General features: G+C 46.9%; 1 protein-coding gene across 4 annotated transcripts in view; it reads left to right on the top strand.

Annotated features, from left to right (window-relative positions):
• The window catches only part of LOC6546537 (titin), a 122271-nt gene that overhangs the window by 27667 nt on the left and 67326 nt on the right, over nt 1-27278 (top strand). For 2 of the 4 annotated variants that reach the window (XM_015158012.2, XM_015158027.2), the window contains 5 exons: nt 351-1794; nt 2454-2885; nt 3408-3490; nt 3591-3771; nt 4098-4432. In XM_015158012.2, coding sequence (XP_015013498.1) covers nt 351-1794; nt 2454-2885; nt 3408-3490; nt 3591-3771; nt 4098-4201 — 2244 coding nt within the window. In that variant the 3' untranslated portion in view covers nt 4202-4432. Of the gene's footprint in view, nt 1-350; nt 1795-2453; nt 2886-3407; nt 3491-3590; nt 3772-4097; nt 11659-12577; nt 12919-15436; nt 17022-17090; nt 17321-17381; nt 18747-18806; nt 21606-21669; nt 27229-27278 lie in introns of those variants that run through there. The other 2 variants (XM_026976633.1, XM_026976631.1) reach the window with 2 other exon arrangements.

Here is a 27278-nt window from a genome sequence, read left to right as displayed (position 1 = left end):
CACTGGGAGGTCAAAAGATTGCTCCCATTTACACAAGCAAATGGCCTCTATTCCGTTGTTGTTCCTATCAGCTAACTAGCTAACACTTAAGCTCCAATTAATGTCTATACTCCTCAACGATCATGCACATTTTACATTGAAATGAAGGTTGAGAACTCCCCATATTAATCACAGTTTTTGAAAAGTTCCTGTTCGTTCATTTGATTGATGTTTCATGAATCCTACTCTAATATAATCACCCTAATCGAGCTAAGCATCTGCCTGATATTCGTTCGTTACTTGCATAACCCTTTATGTCTGATGTCTGTCAAAAGTATCATCTTTATTAATATTATTTTGTATCCCTTTAGGACTACAAGTACACCTCCTCGAGTATGACCAGTAACTACTCGCACAATATGCAGAGCAGCAGCAGTTCCTCCCATCACGAGACGAAGTACTCCTCAACGTCAGCACCGCCACCAGTGGTCACCTACCCTAGTCCTATTCCTGCCCAGAGGAAAACTCCGGCGGCGGAGTTCAGTGATTATAGCAGTGAGATTGATGAACGCTTCCGTTCCGTATCCCGCGCCAATGAATCCGATGCAGAGATCAAGGGCTACCGAGTGGTCTTTCCACCCACACCTACTCCTCGTACAAACATAGCTACCAATGGCCACAAATCACCAGTGGTGGTAATTACCCCTTCGCCCATGGAATTCGAACCGACTCCTCAGGACTATGCCAGGCCCAAATTTGAACCGATTAGCAAGGAGATACGCCATGAAATCAAGACGGAGACTAGCTCCAAGCAATCCAAGTTCATGCAAAACCAACACCAGAGTCAGCCAGTCTTCAAGCCAAAACCTGTGGCGGCCAAGTTCATTGCGGCCACCCAACAACAGCAGCAGAAGCAGCCACAGGCCACAGCCCGTCCGACCATGTACTACAATGCTGTTGCTGGAGCTCCGATGCACGTGGCCAAGGTGGCCACCGAAACCAAGAACGTGATGCAGATGCACGAGTCCACTGAGAGTTCACAGCGGGTGGTGAATATGCAACAGACCAAGAGGGTAATACACTTTGATAGTCCGCAGGAGCAGAGGGATCAGCAGGTCCTGGAACCCTTCCCCTACAGTCCGGCCACCAGTCGTACTCCTTCGAGGCAATCCCATCTGCCACCGCCAGCCACGCCCACTAAATTTGTGCCCGGAGAATTCCGGGAGAGTGATTACGAGAGTGAGGTTGATGGAGCACGCATCCAACCGCTGTGGTCTCCTTACGGCGATGGTTTGACCAAAGGTTTCAGGCGAGTGGCGCCACCCCAAGGAGCTGGTCGATCGTGCAGTCTGCCTCGGACCTATGAAAGGGTCTTGTCCCCCATGGAATTCGATCGAGGTCCCGAGATGCCCAGCAAGATCCACGTGGATATAAACACCCTGAGGAAAGAACAACGCGGGGGCAGTACCGTGACAACCCAAAATCGTACTCAATCCTTGAACAGGAACACCACCATGAGGCAACAGCAGCCACATCAGCAACAGCAACAGCAGCAGCAGTCCATGGATCAGATCGATAAGGCCGGAACCCTGCCCCGCTATGGTTATAGTTCCCTCCAGCAACAGGCAGAGAATCAGGGTCGTCGCATGGGCTCCACCTTCCTCCAGAAGTCCCATCAGTTTGTCGACGATGTTAGCAGGGAGTTCAGGAGCTCCGCTTCGAACGGCATCCGTCCGGGTTTCAAAAGGGCTCCCAGCGAGGGCAGCAGCCAGCAACCTCAGGCCTTCCGGGATGAATCGCGCGTCTCTCAATACGGTAAGTCCCCACTTGAATTCAATCTCCGGACCCAATCCGCAGTAGAGATTTCGAGGTAGCTCCCCTCATTTGAATTGGTATTTGAGAATTAAAATTTGAGTATTGAGAATTCGGTTAAATTGGTTTGAGAAATTTGCATTCGTTGGACATACCGGACCCACTACTAATCCGTTATCATTTTGAGATCATTATTATGATTGTTTATAAGGCTCAAATTACAAAAATTTCATGAAATAATAATTGTTTACGTTTTTAATTAATGGAGTTTCAAGTATTATTTGGAACAGTTTATATACAAGTCCTTTACTAAACAGTTACTTTTTTTGTTCACTTTATTTTATTAGTTTGAATCCGAACTACACTAATCCTAAATCAATCAACAAACATTTTTATTTTTATACATACTTATAATTTTTGAAAACTTAATTATTTATCTTTTAAGACCAATATATCTTTTTTATGTTTACTTATAAGTTTTTATTTGTAAATATGCCCTAACTTTGATCACCAACCAGAAATCATTCATAATTTGCCATTCAATTCGCATTATGCGTTCATGATTTTTCGGAAAAAGATTTTATCATTTGTATCGAAATCTAACAACTCCCAACCATCAAGATAAACTCTATCGTATATGTTTGTCTGTAAACTGTAATCAGGAACAAAATGCGTCGACCCCAATACCGGTTTGATCTACTTCAAGTATGATTTTGGCTATGAGTTTGGCATCCTGTTCCCTGGCGAGGGGCACAAGTTCGTCAGTAGCCAGTGGAACAGCAGTGGCAAAAGCAATAGCAATGCCAAGCCAATCCAAAATGGACGTCACTCCCAATATCCTTTGAAACTTCCCCCGGGAAATGAGCTGGTGATTCCCGTTCAGCACGAGAGATCCGCTCAAGGATATAGTTCAGATAACGAGGTGCAGCGAAGGAGCCAGACCAGGAATTGGTCGACTACCAGGCCCATGGCCCCACGTACTGTCAACAGCCAGAAGCGCTATAGCCTGCCCAGTGGCCACAGCCTCGACATCCACCTGGATCGCCTCCATGCCCAGGCACCTCGGTTGCCTCCGGATCAGATGATCCGCACAGGTACTGAAGCACTCAAAAATCGGAAGGCTGTCGCCAGATGAAAGCCATCAATCAGAACGGCTTACCGCTATCGATGTTGTCAATTAGTCTAGGACAAGTTTATGTTGTGATCACGATTGTCGCTTGCTCAGAGATATGAACGTAACTTATTAATAGAAACTGCAGTGATATACTGAGATTTTAAAATAGTTCATATCTTTTGAGCTATAAAGAGGCTATCGTGGCCTTGAGCCCTTGTGACTAACCCCCAAAACGTCATCGGCTGTAGTTTAAGTGTGTAAATAGGCAGGTCCTGTTGTTGTAACCCCAAATTCGAAAAAAAGCATGCTAACCCGAAAGAATCCAGCTTGCCGCCTTGTTTTTGCATGAAATTTGCGTTTGTTTGCGTTCTCCGTGTTTAAACTTTAAAGTGAATTGTACGTCAAAGTGTTTGTGTTCCGTGCTTGCTGCGTGCTAATCCCACTAATGGATGCGCTTTGAAAACGCTGAGCCAGAGATTCTAATGGTTTCCCCACACTTCAGTGCCGGAGCTGCCCAATACGGAACCCGTCAATGCGCATCTGAGTCGCGATGAGCTGGCACAAAGGCAGCCATTATTCATAACGGTAAGCCAGAGTCATTAACCCACGACCCACGTGTCCGACCCGGAATACTGAAAACCCCTCCATCTCTCTCCCAACCTCGGAACCTCGGATTAATGGACAGCCGCTGAAAGACATCGCGGTCGGAGTTGGAGGCACGGCGCGCTTCGAGTGCATTGTGCAGGCCCATCCGCAGCCGCAGGTCAACTGGACGCACAACGGCGGACTCCTCGAGTCGGGCAGCAGGCACTGCATCGAGTACCGGAACGGCGTGTGCCGGCTAACTCTGCCGCAGGCCTATCCGGGTGAGTACCGCGGACAAGGAGGTCAACCAAAGATGCACAGAACCAAATTGGTGTGTTTGTTTAAATAGAGTTCCTTTGTCTTCCAACTGTGAACCCAATTTTAAAGGTCTGACTGTTGTATAGAAAGATACAATAATTATAAAGAAATCTGATGATACAATCCTTGAGATGCTGATGGCTTGAGATACATGCCCATCTCTAGGTTCGACTCAATTTCGTTCTGTGTACAATCAATTGGAGCCAGCTCATTAATCGTTCTACCTTCTCTATTCCTCGTTTCCTCCTTGAATGGTTGGCATCCTTTGGAATGGTTCGGAATCCGGCAGATGACAACGGCAGCTATGCCTGCACCGCCATGAATCCCCTGGGAGCGGCCACCACCAGCGGAAATTTGACCGTTTCGAGCACAAACCGCGGATTTAGATACTAAGCTTGTTTAAATGCAACTATTATTATTATTTGCTTTATGATTTGTTCAATGCCAAAGTTTCGCCTTATTGTGTGTATGTATTCACTGTGCCCGTGTCACTTATTCGTTTTGTGGGCTGATGGACTTACAAAATGTCGCCTAAAAATACCCATTATACATGCATACAACAAAGGAATATAGTATTACTTGTGTTTTTGTCGAAAATGAAATAAACAAATATTTAAACGAAAACGAACGTTTTTTTACGATTTTTCTGGGTTTTCTCTACCCAGCTGATCGTGAAAAGCTCGATGGTGGCGCTCTCTATATATGGGATCGATCACAATGTTCGAAAAAGCTGCTAACAAATATTCGAAAAAGCTTTCGAAATGTTTACGCGTTAGATGGCGCCAATAGATCGTGGATTTCAGAATTTTGAGAAAATGTATGAACAATTTTAGAAAATAAGTGAAATCACATAAGCAAATATACCGAAAATTAAATATTCCAACCACACACGATTTATTATTCTAGTTCTGTTCACTATATAGTTTGTATCCCTTAGATCTTTGAAAACTAATTCGCCAGATTGATTTTGACATTAATTTTGTTCTTTGATCTCGTTATAAAATTTTTTTCATACTCTAGGAAGTTTTCAAATTTAATTTGATGAATGAATTACAGAATTTTAATGTCCCATATATCATGTTAAGCACTCAGTCGATCAATTAATTTCAGTCAATTGCATTTCATTACTCATTGCCAAATAAATGTTTTAAATAGGCCAAAAAACTACATTCGAAATCAGGTCAGAAATTGATTCAAAAAATTCGAGAGGCATCGGCTGAACAAATGTTTGGATATGTGTGGAATAAAATATTTTGGGTGGGCGGCTGACAGTCCGACTGTTTCGCTTTGCTGCTCGCAGATGATTTATTTGCCTTTCGGCAATGTTTATTTATCTAATTTTCTCGGCATTTTCTTTTTGTCGCGATCGCTTGCCAAGAATCACTGGCGAGTAAAACGCGCGAAATGCGAAATATTCTACGAAACAAAGGGGCAGCGCTGAAACTCGGACAGGCCAGACATAAACACTCTCGGCTGTCAAGGCAATTGAGTACACATGGGCCCAGTATGTAGGCCTTTGAGAGTCCTTGACACTGACACCAAACACAAATCCCCGGCAGTGTTGCCAACTATTCGAACATAGCAAAAAGTAGCCAGGGCAAATAGGATTTCATTGTTTGTGTGATTTATGAAAATGAAACTAACTTATCGGTTGACTGATTATTTAATCAGTGTTCTCGATAACACTTACTATATCAATAGAACCAAATATGGGATTCTAGTTCGCAAAGGTGTACATCGCATAGCCATCACCAGCCTATGCCACTCACTTTGGGGCATATGACACACTTCTGTCGATTCTGCCTTTGATTAGTCGCTAGTGGATGGTGGGTGGTCGATGGCTGACTGTGTGTTTTTGGGGGGTTCAAGGTCCTTTGCCTCGCCTGCCAATCTGCCAATTCTAATTGTGTGCTTAGTGCCTGGCCAGAGTGTTCGAGTCATTAGGCAGCGGTCCAAGAAACAAATTAGATTCTACTCAGAGGCCAAATGCAGGCACTCTGAGTCATTTGCAGCATCATCATGGCCAGTGCTTAGTGCATCTTTTACGAAAATATAATGGCGAGGTAATTGCGATGCGTTCGGATTTTGAATGTGAACATATGGCCAGATATTGCACCTTAATGATTCAGAAAATTGCTTACCGCACCGATAAGTTGCTGTCAGATGTATGTACATATGTTATGAAACTATGTCAAAATAAAATTCGAAGTGAAAATATGAAAAACATTTCGCGTGTGGCGTTCTTCAATGCGAATCTGAAATATTCGGGCCGTGTCCGGCTGTTTAGTATATTTTTTTTCATTCGTTCTACCCTTTTTTTTTTATTTGGCACATTCGCAAAATTTCCCTCGTTTTAGAGCAAACACAAAATCTATGTATCAGTATCGTGTGGCAAATGTTTTGCCAGTGCGAATTGGTAAATGTTATTTCGCAAGATTTCAATACCCAAAGCCAAACATTAACGCTTCTATGAGTACGTTTTTAAACTGCCTGGATTTTGGGAACTGAGTGCCAAAATATGTGCTACGTTTTGACCACCGAAGTGTCCCGTTCACATTTTTTTGTGATGAGTCTTTTCCGCAGCTACACAAACATTTGCATTATGGTTTTTTCCCAGCTCTGTGTTTTTCTAAATTAATTGGGTAATTTTCTTTAAATAGCAAATGAACTCAGCGCAACAAGTCACAAACCACACACACAACACAATTTTCCTTTGCCACTTTAGAAATCCGTTCATATTTTCTTATTTTTTCTTTGTTTTGTTCAGAAATTTGTGGATGAGGAAACAATTTGGTGATCCATTAGATGGGATCTTTCTGTGGGATCCAGTTGAGTGGTTTATTAAGATATTATATCAAATTGGTCGACATGGCAAAGGCGTGGTCGCACTTCTCATAGAGGCATAATAATCTAGCTTCTCTACCATCGTAGCAGACCCAATGAGTATATTCTTAAGCTAACTACGTAGTACCGCAGAAATATAGATATTTGTCTAATACGATTAATAATTTCTGGCAGATTGCTCTGTATGACCGCCGGCGCACTTGCCACAAATAAATTTTAATAACACTATTTCCGCTTTGGTTTCAGTCAAGTTTTTGGGCTGGCACGACAATCTATAGGCACATTAGCCCAACGTATATGTTTATAAACTGGATAAGAGCCAAAGACATTCGAATCCGATACTATAAAGTAGTTGGGAGGCTCGTAAAATTGTTTTCCTCACACCCACGGCCAGAAGAAAAATGTAATAAACCAGCAGCAGTTCGAGAACTGAGGGAATTGGCCCAGAACTGCGCAGATGTTGGCCAAAACCATTTAGCACTTCAGTTCACAAACATGAACACATTCAAACATGAAAATATTTTAATGTCTATATGCATAGATTTCATTTAATTGGGCGCAGCAAGCTGGGAGACTGGCGCCGTGAAAGAACCGCGAACTAAGTTGCATAATCCCCGTTGACAGGCCGCCTCATCTTAGGGATGGGTTTGGTTTGCTTGGGAATGGGATCCGAAACATCCGCGCCGCCACGCGTTGATGACCCTGCCCAAGTCAGTCACTCTATTCGGGGCGAAAGGAATCTTGGCAACTTATTTATTTCTACGCACGCTGTAAATTAGCAAACAAAACAGCGAGCAATCGCAGACAATAGACAACTTGGTGTGCTGAAAATGTGCAGCGATTTCTATTCCGTTGAAAGCATGGGGCCAAGTTTTAGCATAAACACGAATTCCCCTAATTGCCAGAAAGGCGCTAGAATTTAATTGTTTTCAGCTAATTGAGCAGGAATATAAAAACGCAGCAGTGCAACCATAAAACTTGAAGAATCCAATCGTTTCCGCGTTTCAAACTCGCCAAAATCCCCAGTCCCCCTACACAGTAGGAAAAAAGTGTCAGGTGTGCTATATTCTAAAACTTCTTGAATTACCTAATGTAATTTAATGCAAAATATCTAATATTTTTTTTATTGGTATATGAAGAATATCTACGTAATTGCAAATCTCAAATGGTAGTTCTAAAAGTATGATAGAAATTTATTCCATACGAAACACTGACATTTCTTTCCGTGCACCTTTCTGCAGATCAAGGCACTCAAACGGATTGCTTGCTAATAACCGAAGAGGAACCGGCGCCGGAGGCCACGGATCAGCCCCTGGGTAATGGCGTCAATAAAACGCCTTTGCGCAAATCTGCGTCGTTCTCATCCACGTCGACCAGTTCGCCGGCCAGTTCGTCCATGGGTTCGGCCACATCGACCATGTCGCTGCGCTCCTCGACGCCCCTGAGGAGCAATAATCACTCCCAGTCGAGTCGGGCTCTTCGGAGCGACACCATCAACACTTTCCAGAAGTGGGAGACCACGATAGAGTCCATCAGCTATGTGAGCACAAAGACCGTGTCCATCTCGGATTTTAGCCAGGAACCGCAGCTACGTGAGCAAACAGGTAAACAAAATCAATCATATCAATGCCATTTTGCAAATAGTTTACATTGAATGCTGTTTTCATATTGAATCCATAATTAATCATCGGCTAAATGCATCATTTCGATCCTCAAGCGATCTGGAAAATTGCTAGCTACAAAATGGGCAGTCGCGATCTCTCAATCTTGCATCCATTTGCCATTTTGCCATGTCACGCAATCCATATCCACATATTTCGAATATCTTTGAGGTACCGCATGTAAAATCACTAAATATAGATTACAGCCACCACTCTGCACCACATTGCAACTTTCATTTACCAGAAAGGGAGGTTCGACAGTGGCGCTGGGAGGTGGGGACTTTGACTGCGACTCGTGTGTCTAATTGTATAAACAATTGATATGAAAAGGCAGGGAAAACATCCATGTAAAGTCGATTTAGGGATACTCTTTCAATTGTTAAAATAATTGGATACATTTTATAAAATGATCCGTTTGTAGTTCTTCTTGCATATTTTTAAAACACGGTTCAACAGTTTTTTTTCTCAAATATATTAAAGAATGCTTAAAAGCATGTTATTCATTGTATTTTTTTTATTAAATAGGCGTTCTGTGCAACTGCTTTAAATTGTATAGTACTAGACAGTTTTGACACCCTCTTTAAAGGCTCGAGTCGACCACATTTGGACATTTTATACCTAAATTGCCGCTTGGCATGCGGTGCTCTTGGGGCGCAGTAGCCGCAACATCGTTGTTGTCGTCGTTTCGTTTCGGTTTTATGGTTTTGCTGAATGGAGGGGCCCAAGACCGGGACTGGGACCTGGAACTTGGATTGGGATTGGGATTGAGATTGAGGCTGGCTGCAATGGTCGCGAAATTCGATGCCAGACGAAACTCTGGCAATTCAGATCTGCTTACGCGAGTCATTACATCTGTAAGAAGTGAAAATCAAAGCAAAGAACATTCCGTAGTGTATTTATAGCTTCAAGATGGGCTTGACTTGGCTTGGGGTCGCCAGCTCGGCTCATCGTCTTGGGGGGTGGCATTCTCATACATAATCCAGAGATACTTTATATCCATCTTTCCCACTGCCTGTTGCATGTTGCATGTTCTGCCCGCTTCCAACACTCAAGTGTCAACTCATCCAGCATCTGTTGCTCCATCCTGTGGATCTTGTCTTCTGTACGATCGTTAATTGAACTCGAATTCTTTTTCTTGTTTGCAGTAAATTGAATGCATCGCCCGAGTTCGAGAGCTGGGAGAAGCCAAACTAATTTTTGAGCAAAACTAAAACGAACTAAACCTACAGTTGCCTTATTATGTATACTAAACCATTAATAATACTAATTAAAAGACAAGTGAAATGTTTTCTTTTACAAGTGTTGTGTTTGTTGGCACATTCTCAGGCAGTGACATAATTGGGCGAATATTTTTGCACAAAGTATCTGCGATACAGATAAGATACAGATACAGCCTCAGCTTGGTCAGATAGATAAGTGCTCTTAATCTTACGGACAGCTGTCAAGCGAATGGTTGCTTGGAAAAGCTGTACACTTTCAAAAATAAAGTAACCATCTCAAGCCTATATGATCAGAATTCTAATTTAAAAAATCTATACTATTCTCGTATATAAAAGTACTCGTCAGAGTAATGAGCCTTCGAACTAATTTAAAAAGTATTTTATAATGGGAGCAGATGCACCATTTAAATGCAAATATTTTTTTCACTACATGCCATTAATTTTCGTAGCGCATCGCTAACAACAAACACAAACTATCTTTGCAATCTGCCTTGCAGAACCGGCTAACTGTTACTCCTGATGTTGTTGTTTCGGTGGATATAATTTAGCCAGAAGAAAGCTAGCCACGATGCGTGCTGCCTGTTTCTTGGCTTATCTCTGGCCGGGGCACTTAAATGCCTGTAGATACTTTTGTACCTGGTCGGTGACAGTCGAAACTTTGTCGTCGCTGCGCCTGGCTGCCTAGAATCAACTTCGCCGAGTTTGTAATTTAATGATTCTGTTACTGGGTTGCTGCAACTAAACTACTGGCCATGTTAACAATTAATTTGTGCACAATAAAAAACAATATTGCATGACCATTGCAAACCGGGTTGCCGTATACAGCGATATAGTGGCTGCCTTGGGACAACTCCTCGCCATAAAAGGCCAAAGCCAACTGTCGATTTAGGTGCAATTTGTATTTGAGATTTTCTGAAATGGCTAAAAAGAAATAGAAAGTTGCGACATTTTTTCGCCAATTGGTCACTAAAACACATCTCTGTGCTGATGATTAAGAGACAAAATGAATAATCAAGTTATATGTATCAAACGGGCGGACGAGCCAAATTTTATACATATCTATACATCTTATGTGGTTTTAATTTTAGACAAACAAAATAAATTATGTGGATAATGTGAAAAAACCCGAAGGCAAAGCAAACACGAGCCAAATCGCCTAAGCCTTTGATTGTATTGTGCAAGTGATAATTCCAAGATCCTATTGCAATGGCTGTCTTATTTATTTATACAAGTTCGAATCTGATAGAGATTTCCTTTTGACTTTCGGTTTGGAGGGCAGCAGCATTCTAAACGGTTCTCTAGCTGGAATCAATAAATACGGATCTGTGCCGTGTGTATGCATTTGACTCTTACAGTATCTAGAATTTCTGTAGGATGTCTTCGTTTTCGTGCACACAATGTTGAAAAATACGTGTCAAAAATAAATCGGCATATATTTTTAGCCAACTTACTCAAAGCCCGAACACTTTTCTAAATCCTCAGAGGTATCTCTCATTGCCGATTCAACGAGAATGCCCGAGACTCTAGGCCAAATTACCATCGAACTATTGGATACCCAGCAATTGGGTTTTGGTAAATTTTCCAATAAGAAAACCAGCACGGAGCTGTCGAGATATGGATGATAAAAATGGTATCGATTGTTTTTTAAAACTTTCAAAACAATATCTACAAAAGGTGTAGAATAATATATGAAACATGCCCGGAAAACCTATACACCCCACAGTGATGTGTAGTGCATTAAAAGCTGCGAGACTGTTTTCCCGAGGAAAATGCAAAAATATCTCATGTGGAGCAAGAGTTTCTCTCTCGGCGGGAGATCGTGTGGAATCGTGTAGATTCGGGCGAAGTTCGGCTGGGCAGGCACAGCTACTTGATCGCATTTTCCGAGAGATTTTGTCATTCTTCGCTCGCACCTCAGAAACGATCGACGTCTTGGTTTCAGTCTCGGGGATTATGACTTGAAACAGTTTGAAAATAGATATTTTTTAAAAGAATATACATATATCTATATCTAAACGCACCACACGGTACAGATATATGTATACGTTCGCAGCCATTTCGTTCGCTTAGAGTGCCGCACACACGCAAATATATATAGAACGTCGAAAGGATATCGCAATTTCGAGTAAGGATTAGTGCAAAGTGTGAAAAATAAGCAAATCCTGGAGCAATTGTGAATGGAAAAAGTGTTCATGAAAATTTTTTCTGGTTACGAAACCACTTTGAGAAAAATGCCGAAAGAATTTTTCAGTGCGCTAAATATCTAAAAATATCAACCGATCGGGTGCTTCGTTTCGGATTCCGATTCCGATTCGGATCGTATCGGATCGGATCGGTGCTTCGGTGGCTCCACTTCGTGGGTCCGCACCCAATTCAACGAATGGGCGGTGAAATCGTGTGCAAACAGATATCAAGCAATCTATATATATAGTCGAACCTGCACAAATCAAAAGATCAAGTATACGCGGTCCTTCCATGTGTGTCATGTGCATTATCCTGGCTGATCCTGGCAAGGATTATACGCTGGAGCAGCCAAGATAGTGTCTGAAAATTTGTGGACACTCTCAAACGGAGATCATTGGGCCAATGCAAGGTTTTCCTATAGGAGAAACCAGAAAAATGTTTATTAATAGCCCCGTGAAAAATAAGAAGCTACCACCGACTGTGTTTCTTTGTGTGTATGAGAAGGAGTGTGTGTGAGTGCGTATCTGTGTGTCGCAGTGAAATATTCTCGGGGCTAAAAATAGTTGGAAATGCCTCACAGGCAAAGAATATGAAAATGAATATGAAGAAGGATGGCTGATATGAACGTCATGCGAAGATCTGCGATCTCGCCTGATTTATATCTACTCGTATATCGAGGAAGAAATTTTGAAGCCATTAAACAAAATGTGTGACAGCCAAACATAAAAGAAATCAAAGATGCAAATGCCATAAAATGAAAATAAATGGTGGCCAAAACCGCAGTGATAAATTAGCAGTGTCGTGAATATCCGTTGCCTAATTAAAGGGAAAGTTCGTACCAATTATTATTTTTATTTCAGCAATTTAAAGCAGCGACCAAAGAGATATAAATATATATAGAAGTATATCAAGTGAAGAAGCAAATCAAAGAAAGAGTGATCGCGAGGTGTTCAATTCTACAGTGCAGTTCATTCTGCAACGATTTGGTTGTCATTTTAAATGATATATAGTGATATATAACGCAGCAAAATGCAACGACAAAATCCGAACCCGTACCAGCAGCAAAACCAGCAGCACCAGCAGGTGCAGCAGTACTCCACCCAGGAGTACTCGCACTCCAGCCAGGAGCAGCACCAGGAGCAAAGGATTAGCCGCACCGAGCAGCATGTCCAGCGCAGCCAAGTCACCACCCAGCGGCAAGGTCAGTCCTCGTCCTTGTCCCCTATGTCCTTGGATGTCCCCTGTTAGGGGCGGCCGAACCCAGGGAAAGTTTGCAAGGCTCGGTGGGATTCACACCGTGGATTTAGAATCCCCACTGTCCCCAAGCAATTTCCGCTGGATGGCCGAAGGCTCCAGGACAATGCTTTTAATCATCAAGCTTTAATCGTTGCTCCACTGCTATGTCCTTGAAATCATTAATTTTCTGCTGGCTGAATGCAAGAGCTATGTATATCAAAAACTAAATATTTGGGCTTAACTTATGTGATTGCGGTTTAAAGGGACTTGCACTTTGTCCAAAAATGCTGTTCAGATCAAAAGTTAAGTCGCGTATTTTTATTTAATTGTCAACGATAAGACTACGGAATCTGATATTGGTAGCAATGGGCATATTGGTCTCTTATTTATTGTCGAATATTTTAGATAATATTTTTAATACGGTTTTAATTAAAAATGAAAAAAAAAAATATACTTTACGACGATCTTAGTACACCATCAATTACATATATCTACTAAGCTGTTTTAGGTTTAAACAGACTATTTTTCAATTCAATCCTAAGTATATTCTTATATACTGTATATAGCTATGCTATATATGCTATGAGCTACTATACACAACCATAGGGTGTGCTTTCCTTTTAACAGAATTTCAGTATTAGGTGCGTTCTCAAATTTACTTTTCAAACTAAAAAGACTGACTTTATTGAATCAAACGAAACTTTCTTGGAAAAAAACAATCATTTGTTTATGTTGCACTTGCATTAGAGATTTTGTCTAGCAGTATAGTATTTCGTAAATTTGATACTGTTGAAGCTTTTGTTGCCTTATGTTGATAGAACTTTTTTTCCTGGAATAAGCTCTATTAGTGATATAATGAGTATCACATCATATTTGATTATGATATTATCCAAGCGCAAGGTTAAACGATTTTAAGCTTTTTCAGTATTTTCAAAAATGATATTGTTAGCCCCATAAATAATCTTTTTAAAAAGTATTTTAATCCCTTTTTCACATTTCTGAGATAAACAGGAAACAATTATTAGAAAATATCTACTTAAAAGATTTTAGCGATTGAAATACAGGTAACATTTGTTTATTTCACTTGGCGAATAACTCAGATCAATCTTGCTTATGTCTCCTCATAAATCTACCTTGGGAAAGCAGAAAAATTTCGAGTGTAATGAACATTTTGAGTCATCATTTATTATATTCCTCCTAATATATCCGCACATGAGTCGATACGGAAATTTATGAAATCAAAAATAAATCCCAAGCTCATACATTTAGAATGTCCAACATTTTACCCAACATATAATTCATGTGTCAACGTATGTTTCATCATTTAAATCTTAATTGACGGATACAGCCAAAATGTGGTTATTTATAAGATTATCTATTCATCTCCCACGACTGCACTGACACACATATGAATGCCGATGCTATATATAAATGGTATAAGAGTTTATATACCTCGCAATTTGTTTACATTTTTCTTCCAGTGAATTTTATCCATTCATTTTAAAAACAACGTTTTTACAACACTACGCGAGAGAAAAAGAGCGATAGAGCAAACACCGAGAGAGCAGTAGAAGAGAATTAAAAAAATATTATCTCCTAACAATTCGGATCTCTTATACTAAAGAACCGAATATGAATTCATTCACGAAGTAAAAAGCCGAAGCAAGTGGGAGAGAGAATTCAAAATAAAGAGAACTGGCAGCTGATATTATTATTTGTTTGCATCAAGCAATTCTTCAGATCAGCTGTTTTAAAAGTCATGAACGTACATATATGTTCCTTACGTTCATGAAACACATAAATATCTTCAAGTGATAAACAATGCATATATACTTATATATATTATATATATACAGGTACGAATGCAAATATAGATATTTATTTAGAGTTGTTTACCTTTGGGCTATTACAACTATAAATAGTTTCGTACGTGAGCGAACTAAATATATGCAAAAAAAGTAAATAAACTTTATGTTTCAAGAATAGATCGTGCAGATAGTGCAAGTTTGAAATACATTTAGACTATGCTAACAAGCTTTCAGAATTTTATAAATTAGTTAGCGCGGATATTAACTATGAAATTAAAGTTAATTGAACGATAATTTAACGATTAGTTTTAATTGAACGCATAATTTTACATGACAGCTTGGAGAAATGTGTCACTTAAATATTTTATGCCGCTTGCGTTTCAATTGAACTAAATAATAAACCAATTAATATTAATTTTATATTTTATTACAAAACCTATTTAATACGAAATACGACATGATAATTAAGCTGACTTTAACGAGTGGGTTAGGATCTTTACTCGCAGAATTTTTTTTTAATTTTAATACATTTGAAGGTAAATTAATACAATTTTGTCAACTAAATTTGTATTATTATTTTTTTTTTGAAAATCAAATGAAAAAGCTACATCCGCAACCATGTCCACGCCACTCCCAAAACCTAACGATCCTAATGAGAATGCTTACATCTTACAGTGCAACAACATCATGGTGGCAGCATCGGAGGCGCCTACGTGCCCCCATCGCTGACACACGTGTACGCCCAGGGCGACATCTCGCCGCCCGTCTTCGAGCAGATCTTCAAGAACGCTCGCTTCGCCCAGGGCGGCAATGCCCTGTTCGAGGGACGCCTGCGTGGCAACCCGAAGCCATTCGTGACCTGGACCCGGAAAGGCGCACCCCTTCTCGAGTCGCAGAAGTTCCGAATGAGCTACAACGAGGCCACCGGCGATGTGTCCCTGCTGATCAATCAGATCGGACCCGGGGACGAGGGCGAGTACACGTGCACTGCCCGCAATCAGTATGGCGAGGCCATCTGCAGCGTCTACATCCAGCCGGAGGGAGCACCGATGCCCGCCCTGCAGCCCATCCAGAATCTGGAGAAGAACATCTACTCGAACGGATATTCGTATACCTCCATTGAGGAGGAGTTCCGTGTGGACACGTTCGAGTACAGGCTGCTACGTGAGGTTTCCTTCCGAGAGGCCATCACCCGTCGATCTGGCTACGAGCAGGACTCCCAACTCTCCCAGGAGCTGGACCGCAACCTGGGTCCTGCGCAGGCGCCGCAGATCTCGCAGAAGCCGCGTAGCTCCAAGCTGATCGAGGGATCCGATGCCGTGTTCACCGCACGCGTAGGCTCCAACCCCAAGCCCCGGCTCACCTGGTTCCACAATGGCCAGCGTTTGGTGGCCTCGCAGAAGTACGAGATCTCCTATTCGAGTGGAGTGGCTACGCTCCGCGTGAAGAATGCCACGGCTCGCGATGGCGGCCACTACACCCTGCTCGCCGAGAATCTGCAGGGCTGCGTGGTTTCATCCGCCGTGTTGGCTGTGGAACCCGCCGCGGAATCCGTCTACGAACCAAAGCCCGTGGACGTGATGGCCGAGCAATTGGAGGCCGGCAAAGCATTGCCGCCAGCCTTTGTAAAGGCTTTCGGTGATCGTGAGATCACCGAGGGTCGCATGACCAGGTTCGATTGTCGCGTTACTGGCAATCCCTACCCCGAGGTCTTTTGGCTTATCAACGGCCGGCAAGTGCGCGACGATGCCTCGCACAAGATTCTAGTCAACGAATCGGGCAGCCACTCGCTGATGATCACCAATGTGACCCGATTGGATGCCGGAGCTGTCCAATGTCTGGCCCGCAACAAGGCCGGAGAGGTGGCCATCGAGGCGCAGTTGAACGTGTTGGAAAAGGAACAGGTTGTCGCACCACAATTTGTCCAGCGTTTCAGCACCATGACTGTGCGCGAAGGTGAGCCGATCACCATGAGTGCCAATGCCATTGGAACTCCGCAGCCACGTATCACCTGGCAAAAGGACGGTGTCCAGATCTCGTCCACCGCCGAGCGCTTTGTGGGCATCGACGGAGGAGCCACCTGCCTGGAGATTCCGCGCGTCACTGCCAACGACGCCGGATGGTACCAGTGCACCGCCCAGAACATCGCTGGATCCACGGCCAATAGGGCCAGGCTGTATGTCGAGGTTCCTAGGGAACAACCAAATTACGAGCAGCGTCGTCTCAATCTCCCGAGACCAACGAAAGTCATCGAGCCAGAGTAGGTTTTACTAATATTTTTTTTACTGATATTTAGAAATTACCTAACAAGTTATTTTTTGTATACCAGACCCATTCCTGGCCCTGAAATCATCTACCTTCGCCATGTGGAGCGCGCCAAGCCCCATCTGCGCCCTGGTGAGGAGGATCGCGTTTATCCGCCGCCTCAGTTCATCATCCCGCTGCAGAATGTGCAGCAGACCGAAGGTGGCCGTGTTCACATGGAAGCCCGCATCGAACCAGTTGGCGATCCCACCATGGTCGTCGAGTGGTACCTCAATGGGCGTCCGCTCGCAGCCAGTAAGTAATCTCAATAACGTAAATTAAGAAGATTAGCTAAATCATTACATTTTATCGCAAGGTGCCCGCGCTACATCCGTTTTCAAGTTCGGCTTCATTGCTCTGGATCTTCTGAGCATTATGGGTCACGACTCCGGCGAGTACATGTGCCGCGTGAGCAACGCCAGCGGAGTGGCTGAATCCCGCGCTATTCTGTCCGTGGTGCAGCGCCCATCCATTGAGCAATCTTCGCAGAACCCCAACAGTCTGCAGTACATCAACCAGTTGGAGGACTACTCGCGCTACCAGCGCACAGAGAGCATCGACGAGCAGCTCAACCAGGCGCCACAGTTCATCCGCCCACTCCGCGATCTTGGCGAATTCGAGGAGGGCAAGAACGTGCACTTTGAGGCTCAAGTAACACCTGTGAACGATCCCTCCATGAGAGTGGAATGGTACAAGGACGGACTACCCATCACGGCTAGCTCCCGCATCACTGCCATCTTCAACTTCGGCTATGTCTCCCTGAACATCTTGCACCTGAGAGCCGAAGATGCTGGCACTTACACCGTGCGGGCAGTGAATCGCATCGGAGAAGCCATCAGTCAGTCCACTATTCGCGTCCACTCACGTTCGCAAGTCACTGCTGATCTGGGTATACCCGAACAGCAGCGTTACATCGAAAAGGTGGAGGAACTGGAGGATTACCGAAAGTCCCAGCAGCGTCGTCACGTCCAAGAGGCTGCCGAGGCTATTGCTCCGCCCCAATTCAAGACACCGATCCAGAACCAGTTGGATCTGCGCGAGCACGCGCATGCGCACTTCGAGGCAAGACTTGAACCCATTGGAGACTCAACCATGCGGGTCGAGTGGCTGAAGGATGGACAGCCTCTGGAAGCCAGTTCCAGGATCACCACCTACCATAACTTCGGCTACGTGGCGCTGACCATTAAGCAGCTGACCATCTACGATGCCGGTACTTACACCTGCCGTGCCTACAATGCCATGGGTCAGGATACCACCGTGGCCCAGCTTTCGGTTATCTCCAAGAACGAAATCGTTTCGGAGTCGCAGCACCCAGGTGGTCTGCAGAAGATCCAGCATCTCGAGGACTCGTCGCGCTACGGACGTCGCGAGGAGGAGGAGACCTACATCACTCAGGCTCCCCGTTTCCTCGGCCCTCTGAAGGGAACCACCAAAATTCTCGAGGGCCAGCGCGCTCACTTTGAGGCCCGTGTTGAGCCCCAGAGCGATTTGGGTCTGGTGATCGAGTGGTACCACAACGGTCGCTCCATCACCGCCGCTAATCGCATCCAGACATACTACGATTTCGGTTACGTCGCCCTGGATATTTCCCAGGTGCGCGCTGAAGATGCTGGCGTGTACATCGTGGTGGCTAGGAACAAGCTAGGTGAAGCTCAGCAGCAAGCAACGATGATAGTGGAAAGTAAGTACAAAACCCAGTGCTCCCTATGAGAACCAATATTCATTATTTTTTCCTTGATAGCTCGTTCCAGTATCGACACATCTAGCATGCACCGCGGCCTGTACGAGAAGACTCAAAACTTGGAAAACAAGCCGTTCGTGGAGCCTCAGTATGACATCGAAGAGATCTCCAAGTCGAAGCCAGTGTTTGTGACACCGCTAAGTGATCCAAAGCCCATCCACGATGGCAAGAACATCCATCTGGAATGCCGCCTTGAGCCGATGGGCGATCCCACCATGCGCGTCGAGTGGTTCCACAACGGTCGCCCCATTACTGTGGGTTCCCGATTCCGCACTTACTATGACTTTGGTTTCGTGGCTTTGGATATTATCAAGGCAACGGCCGCCGATTCTGGAGAATACACTGTGCGGGCCACCAACCACTTGGGTACGGCCCACACTTCAGCCTGCGTGCGTGTGATCGACCACACGGACGTTGTGACTGAGACTCAGAACGAACAGTCGCTGGAGCAGATCCAATTGCTCGAGGACTCAAGGCGCCGCCATCACCAGGAGGAGGATATCACCATCATGCAAGCGCCCCAGTTTACCAGGGGCCTGCACAACATTGAGACTATTGAGGGCACCAACGTGCACTTGGAGTGCCGCCTGCAGCCCGTGGGAGATCCCAGCATGCGCATCGAGTGGTTCGTAAATGGAAAGCCTGTTAAGACAGGACATCGTTTCCGTCCCGCCTACGAATTTGATTACGTGGCCTTGGACCTGCTGGGCTGCTACGCCATCGACTCGGGCGTCTACACCTGCCAGGCGAGAAACCAATTGGGTGAAGCCGTAACCTCGTGTTCCGTGCGAATTATCGCCAAGAATGATTTGATTTTGGAGACCCAAAACGAGTCGGGTCTCCAGAAGATCCAATACTTGGAGGACTCGACCCGCCATCGCCGCAGCGAGTTCGTCGACGAGGTGGTGAACATTCGTCCGCGGTTCCTCACCCACCCCAAAAGCTTGACCAACACCCGCGAGGGTGGTCACGCCCACTTCGAGTGCAAGATTGAGCCGGTGACTGATCCCAACCTGAAGGTGGAGTGGTTTAAGAACGGACGTCCCATCACTGTGGGCCACCGCTTCCGTCCCATCCATGACTTCGGTTACGTGGCCTTGGACATTGTCCATTTGATTGCTGAGGACTCGGGTGTCTACACTTGCAGGGCTGTTAACCTGATTGGCTCTGACGAAACGCAAGTGGAGCTGCAGTGCCGCAGTGGTGAGCAGATTGTTACTGTCACCCAGAACGAGGCCGGACTTGAGCAGATCCATTACCTGGAGGATCGTTCGCGCTATACCCGACGTGAGGAAATCGATGAAAGCACCAAGCAGGCTCCGGTGTTCACTACATCACTGAAAAATGTTGAGATCAAGGAGAACCAGAGGGCCCACTTCGAATGCCGTCTGATTCCCGTTTCTGATCCGTCAATGCGCGTGGAATGGTACCATAACAACCTCCCACTTAAGTCTGGTTCTCGTTTCACTGAGACCAATAACTTCGGCTTTGTTGCCTTGGACATAATGTCCACTCTGCCCGAAGATGCCGGCACTTACACCTGCCGTGCCTACAACGCTGTGGGTGAGGCCATCACCTCTGCTGTAGCTGTTGTGCACACCAAGAAGTCCATCTACCTGGAGTCCCAGCACGAAACCGCTCTGCCTCGTCTGCAGCATTTGGAGGATGGCTCCAAGCGTCAGCGCATCAGCGTCCAGGACGAATTCGTGTCCCAGGCCCCTGTCTTCACCATGCCGGTAAGGGATGTCCGTGTGGCTGAAAACCAGGCGGTCCACTTTGAGGCTCGCTTGATTCCAGTGGGAGATCCGAAGTTGAAGGTTGAGTGGTTGCGAAACGGGCAACCTATTGAAGCCTCCAACCGCACTACCACCATGCATGATTTTGGTTATGTGGCTCTCAACATGAAGTATGTGAATCCCGAAGACTCTGGAACCTACACCTGTCGGGCTGTCAACGATCTGGGCCAGGCGGTTACCTCTGCCTCGCTCATTGTGCAATCCAAGACTTCCATTCAACTGGAGACCCAGCACGAAGCCGCCATGCACAAGATCCACCAGCTGGAGGATCACAGCAGGTACCAGCGCAGGGAGGAGGAGGAGTACACGGTGACCACCGCCCCGGTATTTGTCACCAAGCTGATTGGACCCAGCAACCTGGTCGAGGGTCAGAGTGCCCACTACGAGTGCCGCATTGAACCCTATCCAGATCCCAACCTCAAGGTGGAGTGGTTCCACAATGGAAAGCCACTGAGCACTGGTCATCGCTTCCGCACCACGTACGACTTTGGATTTGCCGCCTTAGACATCCTCACTGTCTATGCTGAGGACAGCGGCGAGTACACTTGCCGGGTGACCAATAACCTGGGTGAAGCCATCAACTCGATTGTGCTCAACGTGACCTCGCGCTCGTCCATCATTCACGAGACTCAGCACGAGGAGGCTCTGACCAAGATCCAGCATCTGGAAGATACTTCGCGATTCCAGAGGAAAACCGACGAGGAGCAGTTCCACGCCGAACGTCCGCAGTTCGGCCGGCCTCTGCGTAATGCCAAGGTCAACGAGGGAAGTCCCGTCCACCTGGAGGCCACATTAATTCCTGTGAATGATCCCACCATGAAGGTGGAGTGGTACTGCAACGGCCGGCCCATACAGACTGGTCACCGCTTCAAGACCACCTACGATTTTGGCTTCGTGGCGTTAGATATTCTGTATGCCCATGCCGAAGACACCGGCACCTACATGTGCAAGGCCAAGAACGCTATTGGAGAAGCTGTCACGACTTGTGCTGTAAACGTAACAGGTAATGAAAACAAGGAATAACCTTTTCGTAATTCACTAATCTACTCTCAATGTCTTTCTAACAGCAAACAAGACACTCGATCTGGACACCTTGGATGCTCAGCGTTTGGAGAAGATTCGCCAACTGGAAACATATGCGCCTCCTCCTAAGCCCGTCGTGGAGGAGAAGGGCCAGAAACCCATTTTCCTCACACCGCTAAGCAACCTAGAACACTTGAAGGAGGGCGAGCACGCCCACTTGGAGTGCCGAGTGGAGCCGATCAACGACCCCAACCTAAAGATTGAGTGGTTCTGCAATGGCAAGCAGCTGCCTACCGGTCACCGTTACCGCACTACCCACGACTTCGGTTACGTCGCTTTGGACATTCTTTACGTCTATGGCGAGGACACCGGCACCTACATTTGTAAGGCAACCAATCAGCTGGGTGAGGCTGTAAACACCTGCAATGTGCGCGTGTTGAACCGGCGCAGCATGATCTTGGATACCCAGCATCCCGATGCTCTGGAAAAGATTCAAAAGCTGGAGTCGAAGGTGCCGAATGCCCGTACCGAAGTTGGAGACGCTCCAATCAGTCCACCACATTTCACCGCCGAACTTCGCGGCTCCACTGAGATCTATGAGGGTCAGACCGCTCACTTTGAGGCCCAGGTCGCTCCAGTCCACGATCCTAACTTGCGCATTGAGTTCTATCACAATGGCAAGCCTCTGCCGTCCGCTTCTCGTTTCCACATCACCTTCGATTTCGGATACGTGTCTTTGGATATTACTCATGCTGTGGCCGAGGACGCCGGAGAATATTCCGTGCGTGCTGTTAACGCTTTGGGCCAGGCTGTGTCCTCCACGAATCTGCGCGTTATTCCGCGTGGCACCATCATTTCGGACACCCAGCATCCCGAGGGACTGGAGAAGATCCGCAAGCTGGAGTCGACTGCGCCACATCAGCGCCAGGAGCCTGAGACACCCGGCACTCGCCAGCGCCCAGTGTTTACTCAACCTCTTCAGAACATCGACAGGATCAATGAACACCAGACGGCTCACTTCGAGGCACGCTTGATCCCAGTGGGAGATCCCAATCTGAAGGTGGAGTGGTACCGCAACGAAAAGATCATTGAAGATAGCTCCCGTATCACCAAGCAGCACGATTTCGGTTTTGTGTCGCTCGATATCTCGCATATTCGCAAGGAGGATGAGGGCGTGTACATGTGCCGCGCCGTCAATCCTCTGGGTGAGGCAGTGACCACTGCCTCCATGCGTGTGGTATCCGAGGCCAGCATCCAAATGGATACTCAGCATCCGGACAGTATCAGTCGCATCCATCAACTGGAGAAACCACTGGCACCACGCCCCACCGAACCGGAGCGCCTGTTCGAGAAGCCCATCTTCACTCAACTGCTCACTGGACCCTCGGAGCTGTGGGAGGGTGCTCATGCACACTTCGAAGCACGAGTCGTGCCTGTCGGAGATCCTTCGCTGAAGTTTGAGTGGTTCATCAACGGCGTGGAGCTTCAAATGGGCTCTCGCCTGCGCACCACCCACGACTTTGGTTTCGTCACCTTGGACATTACTGCTGTGGTGCCGGAGGATGCCGGTGTCTACATGTGCCGTGCTTACAACGCCGCTGGTGAGGCTGTCTCTTCTACTGCCATGAAGGTTAAGACCAAGTCGAATATTGATGGTCAGCCTTTGATCCCAGAGTCTTGGGAGGCGATTCGACTGAAGGAGGCTGCCATGAATCGTGTACCAGAGATGTTTGTTGACTCGACACCCCAACAGGCTCCGGTCTTCACAACCCATCTGCAGAGCTACGACAAGCTGCATGAGGGTCAGCACGTTCTCCTGGAAGCCCAAGTGGAACCGCGCGCGGATCCCAACCTGCGCATTGAGTGGTTTAAGAATGGCGTTTCTCTCACCACTGGCTCCCGAATCCGCAGTACTTTTGACTTTGGGCTGGTTACACTGTCCGTCAACGGACTGCGTGCTGATGACTCCGCTATTTACACCTGCAAGGCCACCAACCAAGTTGGCGAAGCTGTTTCGACCTCATCTCTTAAGATCGAAGATCGCCACTGGCTTCAGGCCGAGTCCTTGCATCCAGATTCGTTGCCCCGCATTGGAGAGCTTGAGGCGCCCAAGGAGGGACGACCAGAGGCTCCAGAGCCCACTTACGAGACTCCTGTGTTTATTACTCATCTTAACAACATTGAGTGCAAGGAGAGCGACAATGTGCGCTTCGAGTGCAACGTGGAGCCGGCTCGTGATCCTACCATGTCCATCGAGTGGTTCTACAATGGACAACCGCTGCAGGCCGCTGCCAAATTCAAGTCCATCTACGATTTTGGCTACTGCGCTTTGGATCTGACCAACTCTTATGCTGAGAACAGCGGTATTTACACCTGCAAGGCTACTAACAGCAAGGGATCTGCAACCACCTCGGGCACTCTCAAGTGCACTGGTGGCAAGACCATGTTCCTGGACACGCAGCATCCGCAGGGAGAGGCTGGTCTTGAGGCTGTTCAGGAAACCGAGGAGGAGCTGGCCAAACGCTACACCAGCAAATCGACAAAGCCCGAGACACAGTATCCACCACCAGTTTGGACGAAGCCACTGCAGGCCGAGTTCCACTTGTCGGAGGCCCAACCCATCCATTTGGAAGCCAACGTGGAGCCCAAGGAGGATCCCAACCTGTTCATCGAGTGGTACTTTAACGGCAAAATGCTGAACCATGGTTCTCGATTCAAGATGACCAGTGAATTTGGTTTTGTTACCATGGATATGACCGAGGTTTATGCGCGCGATCAGGGCATCTACACTTGCAAAGCGTATAACAAGGCTGGAGAGGCCTTTACCTCTACCACCATCTTCTGCTCGAGCAAGGAGAACATCATCGAGTCAACTCAGCACCCGAAGGGAGCCGAAGGCCTTGAGCAAATCCAGGACCTTGAGGACTCCCTCCGCAAGGACGGCTCTAAGCCAGAACAGCCGGATCTCGGCATCCCACCACGCTTCACCACTGAATTCGTTAATATTGCAGACATTGGTGAGGGCGAACTGGCTCACTTTGAGGCCAATCTCATCCCTGTCGGCGACCAGAGCATGGTCATTGAGTGGTTCTACAACGGCAAGGTTCTGGAGGCCAGCCATCGCGTGCGTACCATCTACGCTTTTGGCACGGTTGCCCTGGAGGTTCTGGGCACCAAGATCGAAGACACCGGCACCTACACTTGCCGCGCGACCAACAAGCATGGAACTGCTGAGATCAGCTGTAACCTGGAGTGCGTGGACAAGCCGAGGGGCCAGAAGCCGCGCTTCACGTCCCACATCCAGCCGCTGGAGGGCCTGAAGGACGGACAGTCCGCTCACTTCGAGTGCACTCTGATCCCAGTCAACGATCCGGAGCTCAAGGTGGAGTGGTATCATAATGGCAAGCTGTTGCGTCACTCCAACCGCATCAAGACGGTGTCCGATTTTGGATACGTCGTATTGGATATTTCCTATCTGCAGGATCATGACAGTGGAGAGTACGTGTGCAGAGCCTGGAACAAGTATGGCGAGGACTTTACCCGTACCACTCTCAACTGTGGAGGCCGTGGCGGAGTGTTCTATGATAGCTTGCAGCCGGATTCACTGCAGAGGATCAGGGAGCTCGAGTGCCCACAAGGACAACAGGCAGACACTTCCGCTCCTCTGGTCGCTGAGCCACCCAAGTTCATCACCCAGATCGTCGATGTCACCAAGCTGGTGGAGGGACAGTCCGCTCATTTCGAGGCACGTTTGACTCCAATCACCGATCCCGATTTGGTGGTGGAATGGTACTTCAACGGCAAGAAACTACCCCATGGTCATCGCTTCCGCACCTTCCACGACTTCGGCATTGTTATCCTGGACATTCTGTACTGCTACGAGGAGAACTCTGGTGTATACGAGGCCAGGGCCCGTAACAAGTATGGTGAGGATGTTACTAGGGCTTCGCTCAAGTGCGCCTCGAAGGCAAGCCTCATTTTGGACTCCCAGCTGCCGCGAGGAATGGAAGGGGGTTTGGAGAAGATCGCCAACCTGGAGTACAGCATGGTCCGCACTCGCGAAGAGACCACCGAAGAGACCAAGGGCAAGGCTCCCGTCTTTACAGTACCGCTGGAAAACATCGAAAATCTGCGCGAGGGTGAAAATGCCCACTTTGAGGCTAGGATTACCCCGGCCGATGATCCCAAACTGAAGGTCGAGTGGTACTGGAACGGTCGTCCATTGAAGGCCGGTTCTCGTTTCCGTACTTTCTGCGACTTCGGCTTTGTCATTTTGGAGATTTCTCCTGTGTATCCCGAGGACTCCGGCGAGTACTCTTGCCGCGCCATCAACGAGTATGGTGAGGCGGTGACCACCGCCACCATGAAGATCCAGGGTAAGCGCAGCATCATCATGGAATCTCAGCTGCCCAAGGGCATGGAGGGAACTATCGATCGCATCGCCGAACTGGAGGGCTTGGGCTCCCGCAGCACCGAGTTTGTACCGGATGACGATACTGGCAAGCCACCAGAATTTATCACCTCTCCCTTCGATATGGTTATCGGCGAGAACGCTCTGGCTCACTTCGAATGCCGTCTCCAGCCGATTAATGACCCATCGATGCGTGTGGATTGGTTCCACAATGGCAAGGCCTTGTGGGCTGGTTCTCGCATCAAGACCATCAATGATTTTGGCTTCGTAATCCTCGAAATCGCTGGATGCTATCAGCGTGATTCGGGATTATACACTTGCAAGGCCACAAACAAGCATGGTGAGGCCACGGTCTCTTGCAAATTGCAGGTCAAGGGCCGCCAGGGCATAGTTATGGAGCCCCAGTTGCCCTCCAACTTCCGCACCGGCACTGAGAGTCTGCAGAAACTGGAGGAGACCATGCATAAGCGCGAGGAGCTTGTGATTGAAGACGAACAGCCTAACCCACCGAAATTCACGGAGGAAATTAAGGACAATTTGGATGTTCCCGAGGGTGGTCCAATCCACTTTGACTGCCGTGTGGAGCCTGTGGGCGATCCAACCATGCGCATTGAGTGGTTCTATAATGGACATGTTATGGCTACCGGATCTAGGGTCCATCAGCTCAACGACTTTGGCTTTATTGCGTTGGATGTGGACTACATCTATGCTAGGGATTCAGGCGAGTATACTTGTCGGGCAACCAACAAGTGGGGCACTGCCACCACCAGCGCAAAGGTCACTTGCAAAGGAAAGCACAATATTGTGTACGAGTCGCAGTTGCCAGAGGGCATGACCTCTGAAAAGCTAAAGGAGCTGGAGCGAGGACGCATCCCAGAAGCACCGAAGGTGGTGGAGGAGGAGTTTGGACCACCAAAGTTCACCACACAGATCACTTCTGTGACTGTCGATGAAGCCGAGGCCGTGCGATTTGAGTGCCAGGTGGAACCCAAGACGGATCCCAGCCTGCGCGTGGAATGGTACCGCAATGGCAAGCCCTTGCCTTCCGGACACCGTTATAGAAATATCTTCGACATGGGCTTTGTTTCCCTGGATATTCTGTACGTTTATGGAGAGGACTCTGGAGAGTACGTGTGCCGCGCAATTAACAACCATGGCGAGGATCGCACCAGAGCCACAGTGTCCTGCAAGAGTAAGTTAGAATACACATTGTTTTTACTGCTTTCAATACAACATTTGTTT

This window comes from Drosophila erecta, unplaced genomic scaffold (assembly GCF_003286155.1).
Source record: "Drosophila erecta strain 14021-0224.00,06,07 unplaced genomic scaffold, DereRS2 tig00000021-arrow-pilon, whole genome shotgun sequence".
NCBI lineage: Eukaryota > Metazoa > Arthropoda > Insecta > Diptera > Drosophilidae > Drosophila > Drosophila erecta.
Note: the sequence above shows the minus strand (reverse complement) of the source record. Positions and strands in the feature narration are given on the sequence as shown.